Source organism: Sciurus carolinensis, chromosome 12 (assembly GCF_902686445.1).
Source record: "Sciurus carolinensis chromosome 12, mSciCar1.2, whole genome shotgun sequence".
Lineage (NCBI taxonomy): Eukaryota > Metazoa > Chordata > Mammalia > Rodentia > Sciuridae > Sciurus > Sciurus carolinensis.
The window spans coordinates 18,935,316-18,952,861 of record NC_062224.1 but is presented as its reverse complement, the minus strand read 5'-3'; the positions used below and the strand labels follow the sequence as shown (position 1 = coordinate 18,952,861).

The 17,546-nt window shown below is 43.9% G+C and overlaps 1 protein-coding gene across 4 annotated transcripts in view; it reads right to left on the bottom strand.

Annotated features, from left to right (window-relative positions):
* Camk1d (calcium/calmodulin dependent protein kinase ID) overlaps positions 1–17,546 on the bottom strand; it is a 393,094-nt gene that overhangs the window by 59,686 nt on the left and 315,862 nt on the right. For all 4 annotated transcript variants that reach the window (XM_047520560.1, XM_047520558.1, XM_047520559.1 and 1 more), the window contains one exon: positions 5,503–5,641. In XM_047520560.1, the coding sequence (XP_047376516.1) occupies positions 5,503–5,641 (139 nt within the window). The remainder of the gene's footprint in view (positions 1–5,502; positions 5,642–17,546) is intronic.

The window sequence follows — 17,546 nt, the reverse complement described above, 5'->3', positions numbered from 1 at the left end:
TGGGGAATCTCATGGTTCCGTGTGTGGGGCTCATGGAGACTGAGTGGCTACAGTAGCCCCAGAGCTTGTCCTGAGTCACTGAACTGACAACCCGAACACAGAGGAGGCACCTGCATTGTTTTGTTTTGATTTTGGAAAGAGTGGCTTCAGCCTGTATTCCCAGCATCTCAGGAGGCTGAGGCAGGAGAATTTGCCAATTCAAAGTCAGATTCAGCAATTTAGGGAGGCCCTAAACAATGCAGCAAGACCCTGTCTCTAAATAAAACATTAAAAAGGGCTGGAGATGTGGCTCAGTGATTAAGTGCCCCTGGGTTCAATTCTCAGTAACAAAAAAAAAAAAAGAGTGGCTTCCATTAAGGATGCTGTCCCCAAGAGAGAGAGAGTCAAGGACTATCAACTTTGCTGTTGTCCAGGAATGTTCAACCAACAGGATGACTCTGAAGATTAACTGAGTGAATACATAATAGCTCTTGTTTACATGAAACCTTAAAGGAAATACAGCGTAAAGAATCTGAGGAAGAAAATAATTTCCCCACCCAAGACCCATCTGGCTTTCTCCCCAGCCTGAGGGTGAAGCACTCATTTCTCCTGTCAGAGGTTTGTAGTGAATTTGGTTCCTTAGTACCAAATTTTAGGAACTAGTTTGTTTAGAGTTTAGAAAAGTGGTTCTTTGCATAGTTATGAGGCAGAGTCACCTGAGAATGGTGACTATTAATGACAGGCCCATCTTTGTCCTTTGGCGCATCTGAGATGGGGCTCAGACATCTGGATTTTAGGCTCCAGGGTGATGGATGGAGGACTTTAGATGTGCAGCCACTACTGTGAATAAATTCTGAGAACTGGCCAAGACTCTGTTCTGGACCAAACTGGAGTCAGGGTCCTCTGACCCCTCTTCTCCAGGTCTTGACCTTGGCCTCCTATGGCTCCTTGCCCTGCTCACCCTGCACAGCCCAGTCTTAGCCTGACTCTGGTTCAGCTATGTAGAGAGAATCCTCCGCCCCTGGAATCTAATCAAGTTCTTCATCCTCCACTTGTGATGTTGTTGAAGAGAAAAGTTATTCAGACACTTGTTAAAGATGGCAAACACTCTTTACCACTACACTGGGGGTTTTGCAGTAGGGAGAGATCAAACTCAACTCCAAATACTACAAATAGGGATTTACAGCCCAGGAGCAGGGCGGGGATCAGTGGAAGGAACATTAACAGGAGGAAATCTTAGGAATAAGGGGCATTCTGGTTAAACTGAGATTTTGCAAAAGGTAGGCCAGAGTGACATATATTGTGGATGGGGGTTAAGGAATGTGGTCAGATAAAATATCAGATATATGAGTTCTGCTACACTGACCCAGGAGGATTCTTGCTAAACCTGGACTGAGTTTAAGGCCAAAACCCAAGGTCAGGGTCTGTTAGAGAAAGGACTCAAGAACCTGAATAAGGCTGGGCCAAATTAAAATTTGGTCAAGGAGAGTCTTGGCCAGTCCTCAGAATTTCTTCACAGCAATGACTGCACATCAGAATCCCACTCACCCAACCACCCAGAGCTCTAAAATCCAGATACCCGGGTTCATCTCAGATCTAAACTTCAGATGCCTGGGCTCCATCTCAGACCTAAAATCCAGATTCCTGGGCCCCATCTCAGAGTCATTGTCCATTTCTAAGTCCTTGGCTTATCCAAGCCAGGATCTTGTTTTGTCCTTTTTGCAAGAATCACCCTACCCCCGATGTCTCCTATTAGTAATTTTTTCATCCATTGAGCCTGCCCAAAACCGTTCCTTGATTCTAAATGCTCTGTTCTTGCCCTGTCCGGAGCTGAGCTCCATCTCTCTTTTCAACTTTGACAAGTCTTGAATAAGGGCTTCCTTACCACTTTAACAAGTGTTGACCAAATTGTGTTCTTTAACAACCCAAATAAAAATATACGATCCTTCATCCCTAACGATAACAACACACCAACGAAATAGGGTACAATAGTCACGGTGACAGTTCTGTGCCTGACGCCTGGAATTAGATCAAGGATGCTTTCAAATGAGTTTTAAAAGAAAACAAAACGGGCCAATCAAGAGTTTGAATAGGAATAAGGCTTAGGAAATGGGGGGAAACAGTCTAAACCTAAAAGTGTATGCCATTCATGCTCTTTTCTGAAAACATGGGTTGGGGATTATCCGTTGACAGACAGCATGGTTCCAATCATATGTGTACAAAGTGAACTTTTTTGCTAGTTCTGATTTTTAATCTTCCTATTCCCGGATTTCTACAGCTGTAGAGGTAAGCAGGAAGGAGCAGAAGGCAAATCATCTCAGGCTTCTAAACAACGCTTAAGAAAGGCATAGGACTGCCAAAGAGCCAAGAGGCCCTCCCCACACCTTCTCCCTAGAAGAGACTCACTGGGTCCAGAGAAAGCTCTTTGGCAGAATAATTACACCTCAGGAGGGGTCAATCAACTAGTCTTTCCCAGTTTAGATCAATAATTTGAATTGGCTCAACTCTAGGTAAAGACAACAAGGCTTTTCCTGCAAGGTGGGGGGAGGGGAGTGGGAAAGATATGGGTTTGAGGAAGGCCTAGAGACACTCTGGATGGGAGGCCCCCAGAGCTGGTGGGAGGACTGTGGGGGTGGCTGCCAAGGGGGAGACCTTGTCACACTGTATTATAATTCTGCCCAAGGCCCTCGAAGAGCCTGGAAAATTATTATGCTGCCTGTTACAGCATCTTTGCAAGACAAGTGGTGGCAAATACCCAAGTTAGAATATCAGTCTCCACCTTATATAATAATTCCTGTAACGGTCTTAGAAAGATCTGAATCAACATCCTTTGGATAAAGCTCATGTCCTATATAATCACATTTGTAATCCAGTATTGCTCAACTGGGGTCAACTGTGCTCCCCAAGGGACATTTGGCAATGCCTGGAGATGTTTTTAGTTGTCAGGACTCAAAGATTGGTGCTGGCACTCATTGGGTAGAAGCTACAGATGCTGCTAAACAGGAGGGACAGGATGGTCTCCTACAGAAAGAATGGACCAGCTCCAAATGTCAGTAATGCAAGGACTGAGAAACCGAGGAGGCAGCAGTGGGCACTTCCTCTCTTGGTCCCCTCATTTTGAAAAAAGATCAGTTGACTTTCCCTGGTAGGATGCTTTTCTGGAAGGAAAAGGAAGTTGATTTGCACATGGGAATAGTGTCCAGGTTGCGCGCTAATCTTTCATTAATATCATCAAGCTCAAAAAAAAAAAAATATCATCAAGCTCTCTTCTGCTCTGGCTAGACCCTATAGGTGGTTTTAATTTTCTCAGACATTAATGAAAATTTAATGTTGCAATCCCCATTTCCTCCACACAGATCAAACCCATCTGTGCTTCTGAAAAGAGATCCTAAAAATGTCCTGAAAAATGTTTATGTTCTTTCCACAGTGGTACGCATGGTGGGTTTTTGTTTTGTTTTGTTTTGGTTTGTTTTTCTTTTTGGTATGGGGATTGAACCCAAGAGCCACTTACCCTGAGTCATACCCTCAGGCCTCCTTTTTATTTTGAGGCAGAATCTCACCAAGTTGCTTAGAGCCTCACTAAATTGCTGAGGCTGCCCTTGAACTTGCAATCCTCCTGCCTCAGCCTCCTGAGTCACTGGGATTACAGGTGTGCATCATGTTGCCTGCAAACCTGGTGTTCTTAAAGCTCCACGGGCTGGGAGCCCCAAGTACTCCTCCAAAAGCATTACATGGGAGCAAACAACAGTGTCTCCCACCCAGCCCATCCGCTTTCTAGGAGGTAAATAAACACTGTTCTTCCTGGATATGGCTTATTTGCTTAGAAATTATTTTTCTAGTAAGCACAGAAAATCAGACCCTCATGCCACATCCCTGTGGTCACAACACAAACTTGTCCAGTGACAGCTGCCTGTTGTGTTCTGAAAGCACAGAATTGGCACTTGGTGGGGCTGCAAGAGAGCAGCGAAGGCCCCACCTGCTGCCTGGCCTGGAGGCACCAGGCCAGCTCATCAAGCCTGGCTTGGGCTCTCTGCAGAGCCTCCAGGCCCTGAAGATTAGCTCTTCATGCTCACGACCCATTTCACCCATCAAGATGCCTGCATAGGGCAAAGGCTTGGGGGACTCAACGGACATCTAATTATAGCCCCTCATCCAGCAGTTCTCCAACAGCGCTTCCCAGACCAGCATGAGCGTCACCTGCATCACCAAACACTTTAGATATGAAAGCCTTCTGGCCCTGGGGCCTGGCAGAATCAGAACCTCTGGGCACGGCCAGAAAGCTGTGGTTTCACTAGCCTCCCAGCCAGTTCTGATGCATGCTAACATTCTGCATCTCTGAAAAGAGATCATTAAAAGGGTCCTAAAATGGCCTTTGGAAAGGAAAAATGGAAATGAAACACTGAGAGAGCAATTGGTACCTGGAGAAAAGAAAACTCCACGGTGAGTCTGTGTGTGTGCGCGCGCGCACATGTGTGTGTGGTGAACCCAGGGCCTTGCACACGCTAGACAGTGCTCTACCACTGAACTATGTACCCCCAGCCTAACTGTGAGATTTTATGAAAGGAAAAGTTACGTCATTTTATCTCTTGACACCCAGTAACAGATATTGGGCAGATGCTGAATTTCCATTTTGACAAATGTTTATGACTGATTCTGGACATTGATTCAGATGTCCCACAGTTGGTGTATTACAGCGTGGCTTCGCTACAGCTACATCGTAATCCTTGTATTTATGCTATGAGTGGTGGGTGTGCAGGCTGAGGTGGATTTCTCTCTGGCCTGGGGCATTTAGCTCTGGGGTCTGGACCTGTAACTATGGTGGCTTGGAGCTACTTACAGCATGTGGACGATGCCGCTGCTTTTCAGGGTCTCTCAGGTTCATACTGTGATATCTAGGCTTTGTAATCTACAGGGACCTGGGTCGGGGGAGCAGAATGTGATGCTAAGGTCCCACAGTAAGGCCCGGATCTTTCAGCACTAATGGATGGAGGGTCACTATGTCAAAGCCTCGTGAAGAAAAGATGAGAAAGGGAGCTGCAGGACATTGGAAGAAGGCTGCACCTGCAGCTCATTTAGCCAACCTTCCTGCAAACCTTCCAGTCCCTTCTCTCTCCTCCCCTGCTGCCTGCCTCTCGCTCCCTCTCTTTCATGTGGTGTGCTGTGCTGAAACGGGGCTGGAACTGGGTCAAGGCTCTGAAGAACTAAACTTGGGCGAAGGGCTTTTATGGTGTTTATGTCTCGAACAGAATGATCTCTTCGATGGGCTTGAAGTAATACACAGCCTAGTTCTCTGTGGCCCTTTGGTTCCATCACGGTGATAAGATCTCCCAAACAATGATCAGCCACATTGACCTTCATCTTGTTCCAAGCTACCTCTGGCCCCCAAAGCGCGAGGATGACTAAAAGTACACAGATGCTCACAGAGCGTTCCACCCATCTCTACCCAAAGCAGCCCCACTCCTCCATCAGAACCAGTCCTCTTGGACAGGAGTAACTGGGGGTGTTGCTAAGCAACAGCCTCACCTTGAGGTCCCTGTGCACGATACCCATTCTGTGGAGATAATACACAGCATCCAAGACCTGGCGGATCAGAGTGCTGGCATCTTTCTCGGTGTAGAATCCCTTCTCCACTATCCGATCAAACAACTCTCCACCGGATACGCTGTTTTAAAAAAAGAACAAATAAGAGTTGGAGAGGAGCTGTGATAATTATGCAGGGAAAACCATCCATACGGTGATAAAAGACCCAGACTGGATTTCAAAAGCGAATCTGTTTTTAGGTTTAGATTCTACGCCACCTCTTCTCCAGAAGTTGTACCCAGGAAGCATTCCTATGTCACAGCAGTGGAAATGTTCAGAACACAATAGAAGGAATGAAGTCACACCAGGCTCCATAGATCCGCCAAGCTTAAGAAATCTCTCCTGACCTTGGCCTCTGTTCTGCTGTGACAAGCTAAAGTCAAAAGACCCTTCTGCATGTCAGCATCATCGGGTACAGGGAGGTGACCCTGCCCAGATGTCTCCTTGGTGTGAGCAAGGATGCTTACATGATGGGGAATGCTGGGGGCAAAGCGTTGGCCTCCCAGCAGGATATTTGAGGTCTTGACCAAGTTCTGCTTCTAATATACTGAGTGGCTGAGCACTCCTTGGCTCCTTGGACCTCAGTTTTTTCCCTCTGGAAAGTGAGAGCATTAAACTAGTCAGCCATTTTCAACAGAGAGTAGGCGCATGCCCTTGGACGTATCACGACATCCGTCAGAGTCATTTAAGATTTACAAAAGAGAAAGAGATAAATAAAGATGCTGTATCACATTATCACATTGCTTTGCTCTGGTGTTGATGGCACTATTTCAACTTAATTTGTTTTGAAATTCAGAATGCATTTAATGGTCTTTTTTGTTTGCTTGCTTGTTTGTTTGCATGTATCAAAATGGGGACGAAGGTCAAGGCTTGGTGGACAAGTGCCACAGCCCCCTTCATCTTTGATATTTCATGCTTGTCTGGGTCTAATGAAGTAATGGAATTGTACAGTCCAGAAAAGAAACAACTAACTGCCTTCAGATATTTAGAGTATACGCTTCTCTAACAAAGGCAGTGCTGTGTTCAAATAATCAAGCCATTCTAGAAGTAAACTTCAGGGACGCATTAACACTATTAAAAAAAAAAAAACCCAAAACTTTCAGGAACAATATGAAACAGATTTATTTGAAATATTAAAATCATAAACCAGTTTTGAAACAACTCTACAGCTTTAATGCAATTGAAGATATAAGCTAGCAGTAATACACACACATACACAAAGGTATTAATTTCTGCAAGTCATGGCAATTAATGTGTAATAACTGATCCATTGAAAACTTCTTTCTAAAAAGCTAATAAAAAAAATGGCAGCTATAAAAGGCCTATGTGTTAGTTTTTTTTCTATAGTCATTCCAAGTAACATTGTGCTTGGATGTTTCGTTTCCAAAGCAAATCGACAATCTAGATAAGAAAGGAAAGGTGCTCAGGATAAATCAAAAGCAATTCAAAGAGTGAAAAGAAATGGAATCAACAGAAGAGACACAACTTTTTGACAGCTATGTTATCTAAGTGATCCATCCTCACGTAATTAATCCAAGTTCCCAAGACATCCTCTCCTGACAATTGAAACCAAGTTCTCTCTACTCCTTGTTTCACTAGAACTTTTTCCAGTGAGTTCCAAGGTCTGAACCTTTGCAGAACTCAAGGGTCTACTACAGGAAATAGATAGCTGCCAGGGGCAAGGTGAACCTGGATGCTCTGGAGGCTTCACAGTGTTATTTATTGAACACCCACTTGACATTTAGGGGTGCCCATTAGGGGTGACTGTGCATCGTTGGAGGCAATGAGGCAGCTCTGGCAGCCAAGGGGGAAAGTCTGTTTTGTTTGTAACCTTCTATACCATCTACCATTGGTCCACCTTCCAAAGATGGCTTCTCTAGCTGGCGTTCCAAAACTTTCTCTCCATTGACCTGCCTGCTATCACCTGCTCTCCTCTGCAGCTGCCCTTGGATGTTCACCCCTTCTAGCAACCTCACCTCCTGCTCTGAGTGTTCCACCACCCAAGCCTTGCCCAGTCCTCCGCCCACCTCAGAGCTGAGCTGCCAGGTTCCCACTCTCTCAGGATCTCTTTTTATTCTGCTATGGGATACATATGGTATTGATGAAATTCTGTTCCACTTAGATATTCGCACCGCTGAAGGGTCACAATCCAGTGAAAAATGCACCATAGGGATTGAAGGATGTGTAAAGTCACGGTGTCTCAGTGTTCTGTGCATTTAATATTCTGCTTCTTAAACTGCAAATTGTACCAGGGCTCTGTTTTTGAACATTACTCAGAAATAATTTGGTTTCCTTAGAAACCAAGGCACAGGGGAAATGTTTAGAAACTTGACAATAAAAAAAATATGTAACAATACTAATTAAAAAGTCTAAATTTGCAAATCGTTTTAGACTTTTCAACCATCTCATTAAGCGTGCGTTTTAAAAGCCCACTGTTGGGGAACGAATGTCCCCCTGCATTCTTACTTGGAAGCTGTAAGCCTAATGTGATGGTATTTGGCAGTGGAGCCTTAGAGAAGTAATTAGATGTCGATGAGGTGATGAGGGTGGGCCCTGAGGATGGAATGAGGCCTTTATAAGAAGAAGAAGATAAAACAGAGATGTCTCCTTCCCCCATGTGAGGACACAGTGAGAGGGCAGCCATCTGTGAGCAAAGATGGGAGCTCTCACCAGAATCAGATCCTGCTGGCACCCTGATGCCAAACTTCCAGCCCCCAGAACTATGAGAAAATAAATTCTGCAGCCTATGGTATTTGTATTGAGCTAAGACACCCACTTGAGAGGCAGGCAGGGTTAGTACTATGGTCCAAGAATCACTGCTGAGGAAATAAGTTTAGCCTCACAGTGAGGCACAGGTGTTACCTTCCATTTAGGAGACCAGGCTTTGCTTGGCTGCAGAACTGACTGGCAGGGTTGTTTTCCTGAGTCAATAACTTTCCCTGGGAAACCTCCTAGGCACATGGTTTTAAGCTCCTTGTTAGAAACGGAATCCTCCAATTACAACATCCAAAAAATATTGGAATGGACTGGAGTCAGGAGATTGGGGAAAAAAAGTAGAACCATAATAACAGATCAAGAGATGAAACAAATTAATGGTAGCTGTCTTAATCTGTTTTCCATTACTAAGAACACCATACAACAGACTGGGAAAGTTATAAAGAAAAGAGGTTTATTTGGTTTATGTTTCTAGTCCAAGGTCAAGGGGCTGCATCTGGTGAAAGCTTTCTTGCTGGCAGAGTCCTGAGGTGCTGAGGGTCATCATGTGGAGATTCTGAGAGTTCCCACGAGGCCCAGCCAAACTGCTTCTTATAGCAGACCCACACTTGAGATGACCCATTGATTTCTTAATCACATGAATGCATTAGTCCATCATGAAAGGCAGAACTGTAATCACCTCTTAATATCTCATACTAAGTATTACATTTCAATATATGTTTCAGAAGGGGAAAAAAAATTTTCAGACCATAGTAGTGGCTACTGGGAGAGAGACTCAGCTTCAGCAATGCAGAGGTGGAAAGATGAATTGATGCCAAACATGAGGGAAGCAGAAGAAAGAAGATATGGTTAAAAATTTGCTGCTCTTCTGAATTCTATCTCTGAGGTTTAGTTGGAACAACCTGTCTCTGCATTGAACTCACGTTTGCTCAGTCTCTGATCTTTCTTTCCCATTACAATACACTGCTATCATATTGTATGTGGATTTGAAATACGCAAATGTAAAATAGCTTGATATAATAATCTCAGCCAAATTTCAATTTATTTGCAAATTTTTAAGTAATGTAAATCCCTTCAAATTGAAAAAAATAATTGTCAAGAAACATAAAAGTTTCTGGGTTGAATAAACTAGCTTTATCTGCACTGTGATATATGGCAAGATGGTAGAGCTTTGTCAGTATATTATGCACTTTTTTGATAGTACTGGGAAAATCCAGCTATTGTTTACATGCACTTGAACTTCACCTGATTTTAGGAGATAATATCCCTTTATCTTAAAATTCACTGCTTATTAATAACATTCCCAATCACACACTCATTAGAGGAAATACTGGCCTTTGTGTTGTAAAGTGGGCCCCATCAATCTATTCCCCTTGAATGGAAGTCAGACATAATAAAATAACATGAAGAAGGCCAAACAGTCCAGCACTGTGAGGACTCCGAGAAATACCCAGCAGTGCTGGGTCATAAAAATCAGTGGTGCAGAAAATATGCCTTGAAATTCACAAAGGCTGTCTTCTAACTAGGCAGGGACAGGGGAGAGGACACAAGTGACATGCTACAAGAGCAGTGTGGTCTGAATGTAACCCAGGGTCAGACTGGCTATGAATATGTGTTTTCTAAGAACATCTGCCCCTTTACATTTAGTTCTGGGGGAAGGTACTCTTACAATTAACAGGCTGTGGGTTAAGAAACCCATTTTCAACCGATGTCTAGAGGACGGATGGGTACTTTTTTAACCAAGTTAAGAGAAAGAAAGTTTCCCTTCTCCACTTTTTCCTCAGTCAAGTCCCAATCTGGCAGTGCCTGGGATTTTGCCCCTCCCAGCAGGGTAGACAGCCATTATTCCAGGCTGGTGCCTAAACTCCCTGTTATGGTTTGCATGTGAGGTGATCTCCAAAAACTCACATGTGAGACAATGCAGGAAGGTTCAGAGGAGAAATGATGGGTTGTGAGAGCCTTAACCCAATCAGTGTGGAAGGGGGTGACTAAAGGAGGTGAGAATTGGGGCGTGGACTTCAGATATATATTCTGTATCTCCAGAGTGGAGACTCTGCTTCCTGATCAACATCCGGGCTGTTTCCCTCTGCCACACTCTTCCACCATGATGTCCTGCCTCACCTGGAACCCTGAGGAATGGAGCCCGCCTTCTATGGACTAAGACCTCAGAAACTGTGAGCCCTCAAACTCTTCCTCCTCTATAATTATGCTGGTCAGGTCTCTTAGTCATAGCAGTGAAATGGCTGACTAAAACATTCCCCATTGCTGTATCTAGCTTTGGTCCCTGCACACCCAGCTCCTGGGGGCACTCTCTCACCCACTCCAGGGAAATCAAGGCTTCATTTCACACAACTTTGCCCTCGTATGTCCCTCCTTCAACAAATCCTACTTTAATAATTTTAAAAAAAATTATTCTTAAGAATTCCATTTCACAATATCTTCCAGTCTTCACCTGTTTGGAAATTTCCAAAATATAAATTCATGTCCATCTAGTGGGTCAGACAGATTCACCCCCTTATCTTCCATTGCACTCTGATTTTGGCCATGTTGCCTTCCTGGTATTGGGTTGTAATGGACTGAATTGTGTTCCCCTAAAATCCCTATGTTGCAGTCAATCCCCAGTACCCCTTAGAATGTGAGCACATTTGGAGACATGGCCTTTGGAGAGGCAATTAATGTTAAAGGAGGTCACAGAAGTGAGCCCTAATTCAACTGGACAGGTGTCCTTATAAAGAGAGGAAGAATGGTTGGGAGTGTAGCTCAGCGGTAGAGCCAGTGCTTAGATGCGTGGATTTAATCCCCAACACCCCCAAAAAGAAGATGAGACACCAGGGGTACTGTGGATATAGGAAAGATCGTATGAGGACAAGGTGGTCATCCACAAGACAAGGAGAGAGCCCCAAACTGCTGACATCTTGATCTTAGACATCTAGGCTCTAGAACTGTATGAAAGTAAAATCCCATTGCTGAAGCCACTCGATGGTATACAGTCACGGAGCCACGGCCAACCCATCCCCTGGGCACTGAAAGACTGTTCCATATTCAAACTGTGTATCTTCTGTTCAAGAATTGTATGCATACTTCCTCAGCAAGTTGTGTATCTTTGAATGTACATTCTCTTTACATTATTTTTTTCAAAGTTTATCTGCGGGAAGGGGACTCACTGTTTGCTACTTTATTTGCATTGCATACTTTGTTTATTCACCAAACCATTGAACAGTCTTGTATAGAGCCAGTTGGTATGTTGTCCCTGGTCTAATGGGGGCACTGTCATACATAGCCAAGTGAAGCATAACATCAGTGATTCGGATGGTGGTGGGGAAAGTGTTTGACTGTAAAGGTCGCTGAAAGGGACCCAGGAGATAGGGCAGGAGGATGGGACAAGAGGAGGTGAATCTGTCCTAAAAGGAGGATCAGTATTTAGTGGAAAAAAGCCAGTGGGCAGGCAGAGTCCAGTAATTTGAATTATCAAGACACTGGGGAGGCTGGGGAGATAGCTCAGTCGGTAGAGTGTTTGCCTTGCAAGCCACAAGGCCCTGGGTTCGATCCCCAGCACTGCAGGAAAAAAAAGGGAGACACCGGGGAGCTAGCGAAAGGAGAATCGGCTGAGCTGATATCTACAGGGAAATGGCCCATGAAAGAAGCACCTAATGTATGCCAACCACTTGGTATGCAGAGCAGGTTTATGTTTGGGGAGCTACAAAAGCAGCTTAAGTTACAGTCAAGATCACGGGGACTAATGACTTGCCACATCAGCTACAACCGGACGTACAAGGAGGATGCCTAGCAGGACATCCCAGAGCAGGCAAACCAGGTAGTTACAAGGCTTCCTGGAGGGCACGTCTGAACTACCTCTGTGTCCTGCAGCCTGGCTCCGTGAACTTCAGAAAAACTGAAGCTGGTTCTAGAAGGAAGGGGGACTCTGAGATCTTTGCTTGGGTGGGAACCTTAGTCACTAAACATCACCTGCCTTCCATCTACACCTTCAGTCCCCAGCTGGCTGCCCCTGAGGCTGACCAGGAAGAGTGTGGTTATGGGTGAGAAAGAATGAAAGGCACTTCAGTCTTGTCTGGGAAATCTACTTGCGGACACTGATAGAGAAATTGCACTTTTATATTACTTAGAGGAAATAGGGTTAAAAGATGTGTTAAGAAACTAATTGCATGATCAAGATTTCAAGAGAAAACTAGCTAATCTCATCTAAACTCAAAGCACCTGTTAATATTTGGAAAAAAAAAATCATCATGACTCATTTTTTTAGAAATCATTGGGCTCCAAGAGGGCACGGTATTCATATTGAATCCCCAGCACATACGACTTTTCAAGTGGGAGAAGAGAACTATTTTAAAATAAGTAAATAAGTGAATCAATGGATAATGTGAAAGTGACAGAGGATTATAAATGCTGTGCAGAGTTAGAACCAATGGGACAAGTACCTGGTATGGCCACTTTTAGGGGAGCTGGGAGACAGTGCTTCTCAATGACAGACAGCAAAGAACCAGTAAGGCTCAGGGGGAGAACACTCCAGGCAGAGGTAAGCCTGTCCTAAGAGCCCAAGGAGGGCAGAAGTCTGGAGGTGTTTGAGGACACAAAAGGAGGTTAGGTGACTGCAGCTTGGGAGGCAATGGGGAGAATGTTTTCAAAAGAAGTTTATGGGAAAGGAAGGCCCAGATTACATAGGACCCCATAAGCTGAGGGCCAAGCAGGGTAGGTCTAGTCTCCATTTGACCAGAAGCCACTGGGAGGTTTTTCATCCTGGTGGGAGGCAGGCGAAGTGATCTATACCTTTTAAGGATCACTCTGGTGGCTGGATCAGGGGTACCCAGATTATTTGGATAACTATGATTTCTGGGTGTTAAGGGTGTTTCTGGATGAGATTACTATGTGAATTGGTGGGCTCAATAAAGTACCTTGCCCTACCCAGTGCAGGTGCACATAATGCAATCTGTTGAGGGCCTGAATGGAATAAGAGGTGGAGGAAGGAGAAATTAATTCCTTCTGCCTCCTGCCTGACTGCTCCAGCCGAGATATCAGTCTTTTCCTACTCTTGAATTTGAATTAATACCATTGGTTTCCTTGGTTCTCAGACCTTTGGATGCAGACTGATTACACCACTGACTTTCCTGGGTCTCCAGCTTGTAGATGGCAGATAGTGGGACTTCTCAGACTCCGTAATCACATGAAATTATTCCAATCAGTCAATCAATCAATACCTTCTATCGGATTTGTTTCTCTAGAGAACACTGAATAATACAGGGACCCTGGGGAATGAACAGATTTAGAGGAATAAAAATATCTAGGGAAGCCTTGACTAACAATTTTCTGAGGTGATGGAAATACTTTGTGGGTATTGTCCAGTATGGTAGCCACTAACCACATGTGACTACTGGACACTTGAAACATGACTGGTACAACTGAACAACTGATTTTCATGTTTTATTTAATTAATGTAAACAGTCACATGACATTATCAACTACCATATAGGACAACGCAAATCTAGAGCCCTGAGTAGGATATGTGGAGTCTGAGATGCCTATTGAATGAAGAAATCAAGCAGGTAGCTAATTTTTTTTAATAAGTCTGAAGTTCAGAGGGCCAAGTCAGGGATAGAGATTAAAATTAGCAAGACAGCAGTATGTTGAAGCTCTTTAAAGCCAAAATGTGATCAAGCACTGAGAAAGTGTTTTAACTCCGTTAGAGAAAGCAGTTTCTAATGACAGAACTCTGCTAAATTAGGAAGAGTCAGCAAAGAAGTAACAGAGGTAGGAAGCGAAGAAGGAAATATGGCATCATGCAAAGCATGGCCAACCCTACAAATGCTGCTGAGAGATCAAGTAAGGTGGGGACAGAGAATGTCCATTTTGTTTGGCAAGATGAAAGGGAGGGTTGGGGTGAAGATCCAAGAGTCACTAACATAGGAAATGGTTTGAAGACCGTGGGGGGCTCTGAGTTCGCAGAGAAGAGCACCCAGGTCTGAGTTCTCTGAGACTCATTTTTCTCATCTCTAAAAGGGGTGATTATATCCTTTGAAGAATCAAGTGAGACAACGGAAAGAAGATGCCTCTGTGAACTCTTGTCTTGCTTTAGGTTCCTTGTGAATGTCAAATCCCTTCTGTCTCCACAGGGAACATGGGGGCCAGAAGCACTGATTGACAAGAAATTCTCATAAAGGAAACTTTATGGATTAAGGGAGTTGCCACCTGGGCAGGATTGACTCGGGGGGTGCTGGTTATCCAAGACTGGGGAAACCTCTCCTTTCCTTTCTGTTTGCCATAGACAGGCCAGGGATTTTTTAAAAAAAGATATCCAAACACTTGACTAGGATGAAAATTTGTGAAAATTTCTGCCTTACTACACAATCTCACAAGTGAATACTGTGACTTCTGCATCAACTCCATCTCTTTCTATAACTTTATAAAATGAGGACTGGAAGGTGAAAAGTCAGAAGGTATGAACCCAGGCTGGCATATTCCTTGAGATGTTCTAGGTAAATGAAGTGCTCATTAACCCCAGAGGGTAACCTTCTGGTAGAGCTTAAGTAGTATGAGTTTTGTGTCAACAGATGTTCCTGAACGTATTCAATAGAATATTGGGAAAATTTTCCTAATTATCTCTGTGACTATTACATATTGACCTTTCTGCAATTAGTTCCAATTAGGAAGATTTTACTTGGCAGCACCATTATTTTTCTATCGAACCTTTTCCAGTATTAAAGCAACTTTGCATTCCTTGAGTGGATAACAACTGAAAGAGATAGGAGATGGTTCTGGAATAGGTCTAGGAATACAATTTGGTGACAGCTAGCCTGTAAAATTGACAGTTCTCATGTGGGGAACTGTCAGTGGGCTGTGAGCACATCTTGGTCTATCTTGGGTAAATGACTGCTCAAAACTGATGGAGAACAATTATGCAATTTCACATATGCTTGGAGATTTGGAATCTGAAGACAACTGATAGGGCCCCGATTTGATGACAAACCTAAAAGATGCATTTTTAATTTCATTATTCAGCTGTAACGGGAATTTGTTATATGTATTTATATTTGCTCTAGTGTTTCTAAGCCAACGTGGATTGCTACTGAAAAATCTAGCACATGTGTGGGAGGGCACATGAATTTAGATGACTCAGGAAGGGTTGAAGGTGGCCTTTGAAACAGCAAGGATGAAAGAAAAACTGCCTGTCTATGGGTCAGCCCTGCAAGCTGCCCACTGCCCGTACTGGTGAAGTCTCAGTGGCTCTCAAGTTCACCTTCCGGCAACAGCATTGACAAAGGCGCACAATGACAGGTGCCCACGGCTCAGCTCCCAGCTCTGTCAACTGCTGAGCCTCAGACCCTTTCCGCTTACTGAAGCTTCACCTGTTTTCATCTTTCTAGTCCTACTCCTTCTTGAAGCGCCTGCCTGAATGTCACTACTTCAGAAGAGCCTTTTCCTAGCTCCCGTTCCATTCTCTCTTGGCACCCTGTATCTCTGCAGAGCACATACCAGTTGTCATCAATTATTAGCATGTTCATGTGTGAGGCTTGTCATTCTGTGCCACCTCAGCCCGGACTGGGAACTCCATGCAGGTAGGGCCCTGTCTGCCTCATTTGCTGCCTCACTTGCCCAATCTATGGAGCTACCTGGCACAGAGAAAAAGCAAATGAAATATTTGCCAAATAAAAACATGTACAAAACCGCACAGTGAGTGGGGTGTGGGTCCAGCTGGATGTGACCTTACACAGTCACACAAATCCTCTGAGCATGTGCCATGGAACGTGTAACAGAAACTTCCTGCCGCCTACCTCCTTCAGCAGACTGGCCGTCAAGGCAATTCTTTCTTAACCTCCACCTCATTCATTCATTCATTCATTCATTCATTCTTGACTCTCCCACCCACATAAACCGGTTATTGGTTTGCATATTATCACTTTATCTCACTAATCATAATTCCCCTTTGTACTACTACTTTGAGTTTTGCGTTTTACCACACCCCACTCTCTGAAGAATGTTCTAGAGCCCCTGACCCACCCACTAAATGGCTTTTCCACTTGGCTAGCCCTGGTTTTGCACAGGGATCCTGAATATAAGAGTCTTTGTGACTTCCCTCTGCAACAGAGGGTCACATCTTAAAACCCATAAACCACAAAACCCTTCAGCACTTTTGTATAACTATCAATTTTAAAAAATCATACCAAAACAATTCTTTAGAGTGATCTGGTAAAGATGAGTTAGTGATACAGAGTGGCATGTGGGGACAGAGTGGCCCCCAGGATGTGGATGACTGACTGGGAACGTAATAGTCCAACCCACGCCACGTGGACAGGGTGAGGCAATCAAAACTGACAGATTGGGCTGCAGAACAAAAGCTGTCAAGTCATGGCCATTGATTGTCATTTGAGTATTTTGACAGATAACTGCTTTCCCTTGTAATCCCACAAATATGCATTATGCATAGGAATGCCTTGGTCAATTACTGTGCTCTTGTAGAATTAAGCTGATGAAACAGACCAGGTGCCAGGTAAGCAGCCTCTGCACCTGGTTCCTGCTCACTTGGCTCCAGTTCCTGCAATCTAAGAGGAAGAGAGAACTTTTCCGCCTGGCTGTGCCATATGCAGCTTGACACACACAGTGCCTGTGTGTTCTAGTACTCAGTGGGCAAAAGTCCTTTACTGAAGGATTCCAGGTTTTTTCTTCTTTCTAGCACCCACACATCCATCCTTCACGCTTAGTGTAGAGGCAAAGGGATACCACACAATATTGAATGAGAATACTACATGTTCAAAAACAGCATTTTAAACAACCTAAAGACCATATTATACTTACATTATGTATTAGCCTTAATGATACAAAATGACAAAATTTTTTCCCCCAATGTTTCTAAGGATGGACGGTACTAACTTCAAAGACTGAACAGCAACCGTGTGAAAATTATGGTCCGGAGATTGGGGTTATAATTTAAAATTAATAGCTCCTTTGCATATTGCCTGAAATTTAGGAGCTGCCTTCTGGCAAAGACTGTCAGTCAAGATATATAGCCCTGGTCAGACCTATTTGCACTTTTACACTTGGAATCATTTCCTTATAAAGAGAAAGTATTTAGTAAACTATCTGCAAAATGCTCTTCAGTTATAATCAAATTTCATGGAGAAACAAACGACAGAAAGGATTAGTAGTCTCTTTGGCCCACATTCTGTTATATTGTTGATCTTTACTGATTGATTAATCAATCACCATTGATTGATTAAAGAACATTTTGGGGCTCTGCAGCCTAGCACAGTAAAAAGTGTCTT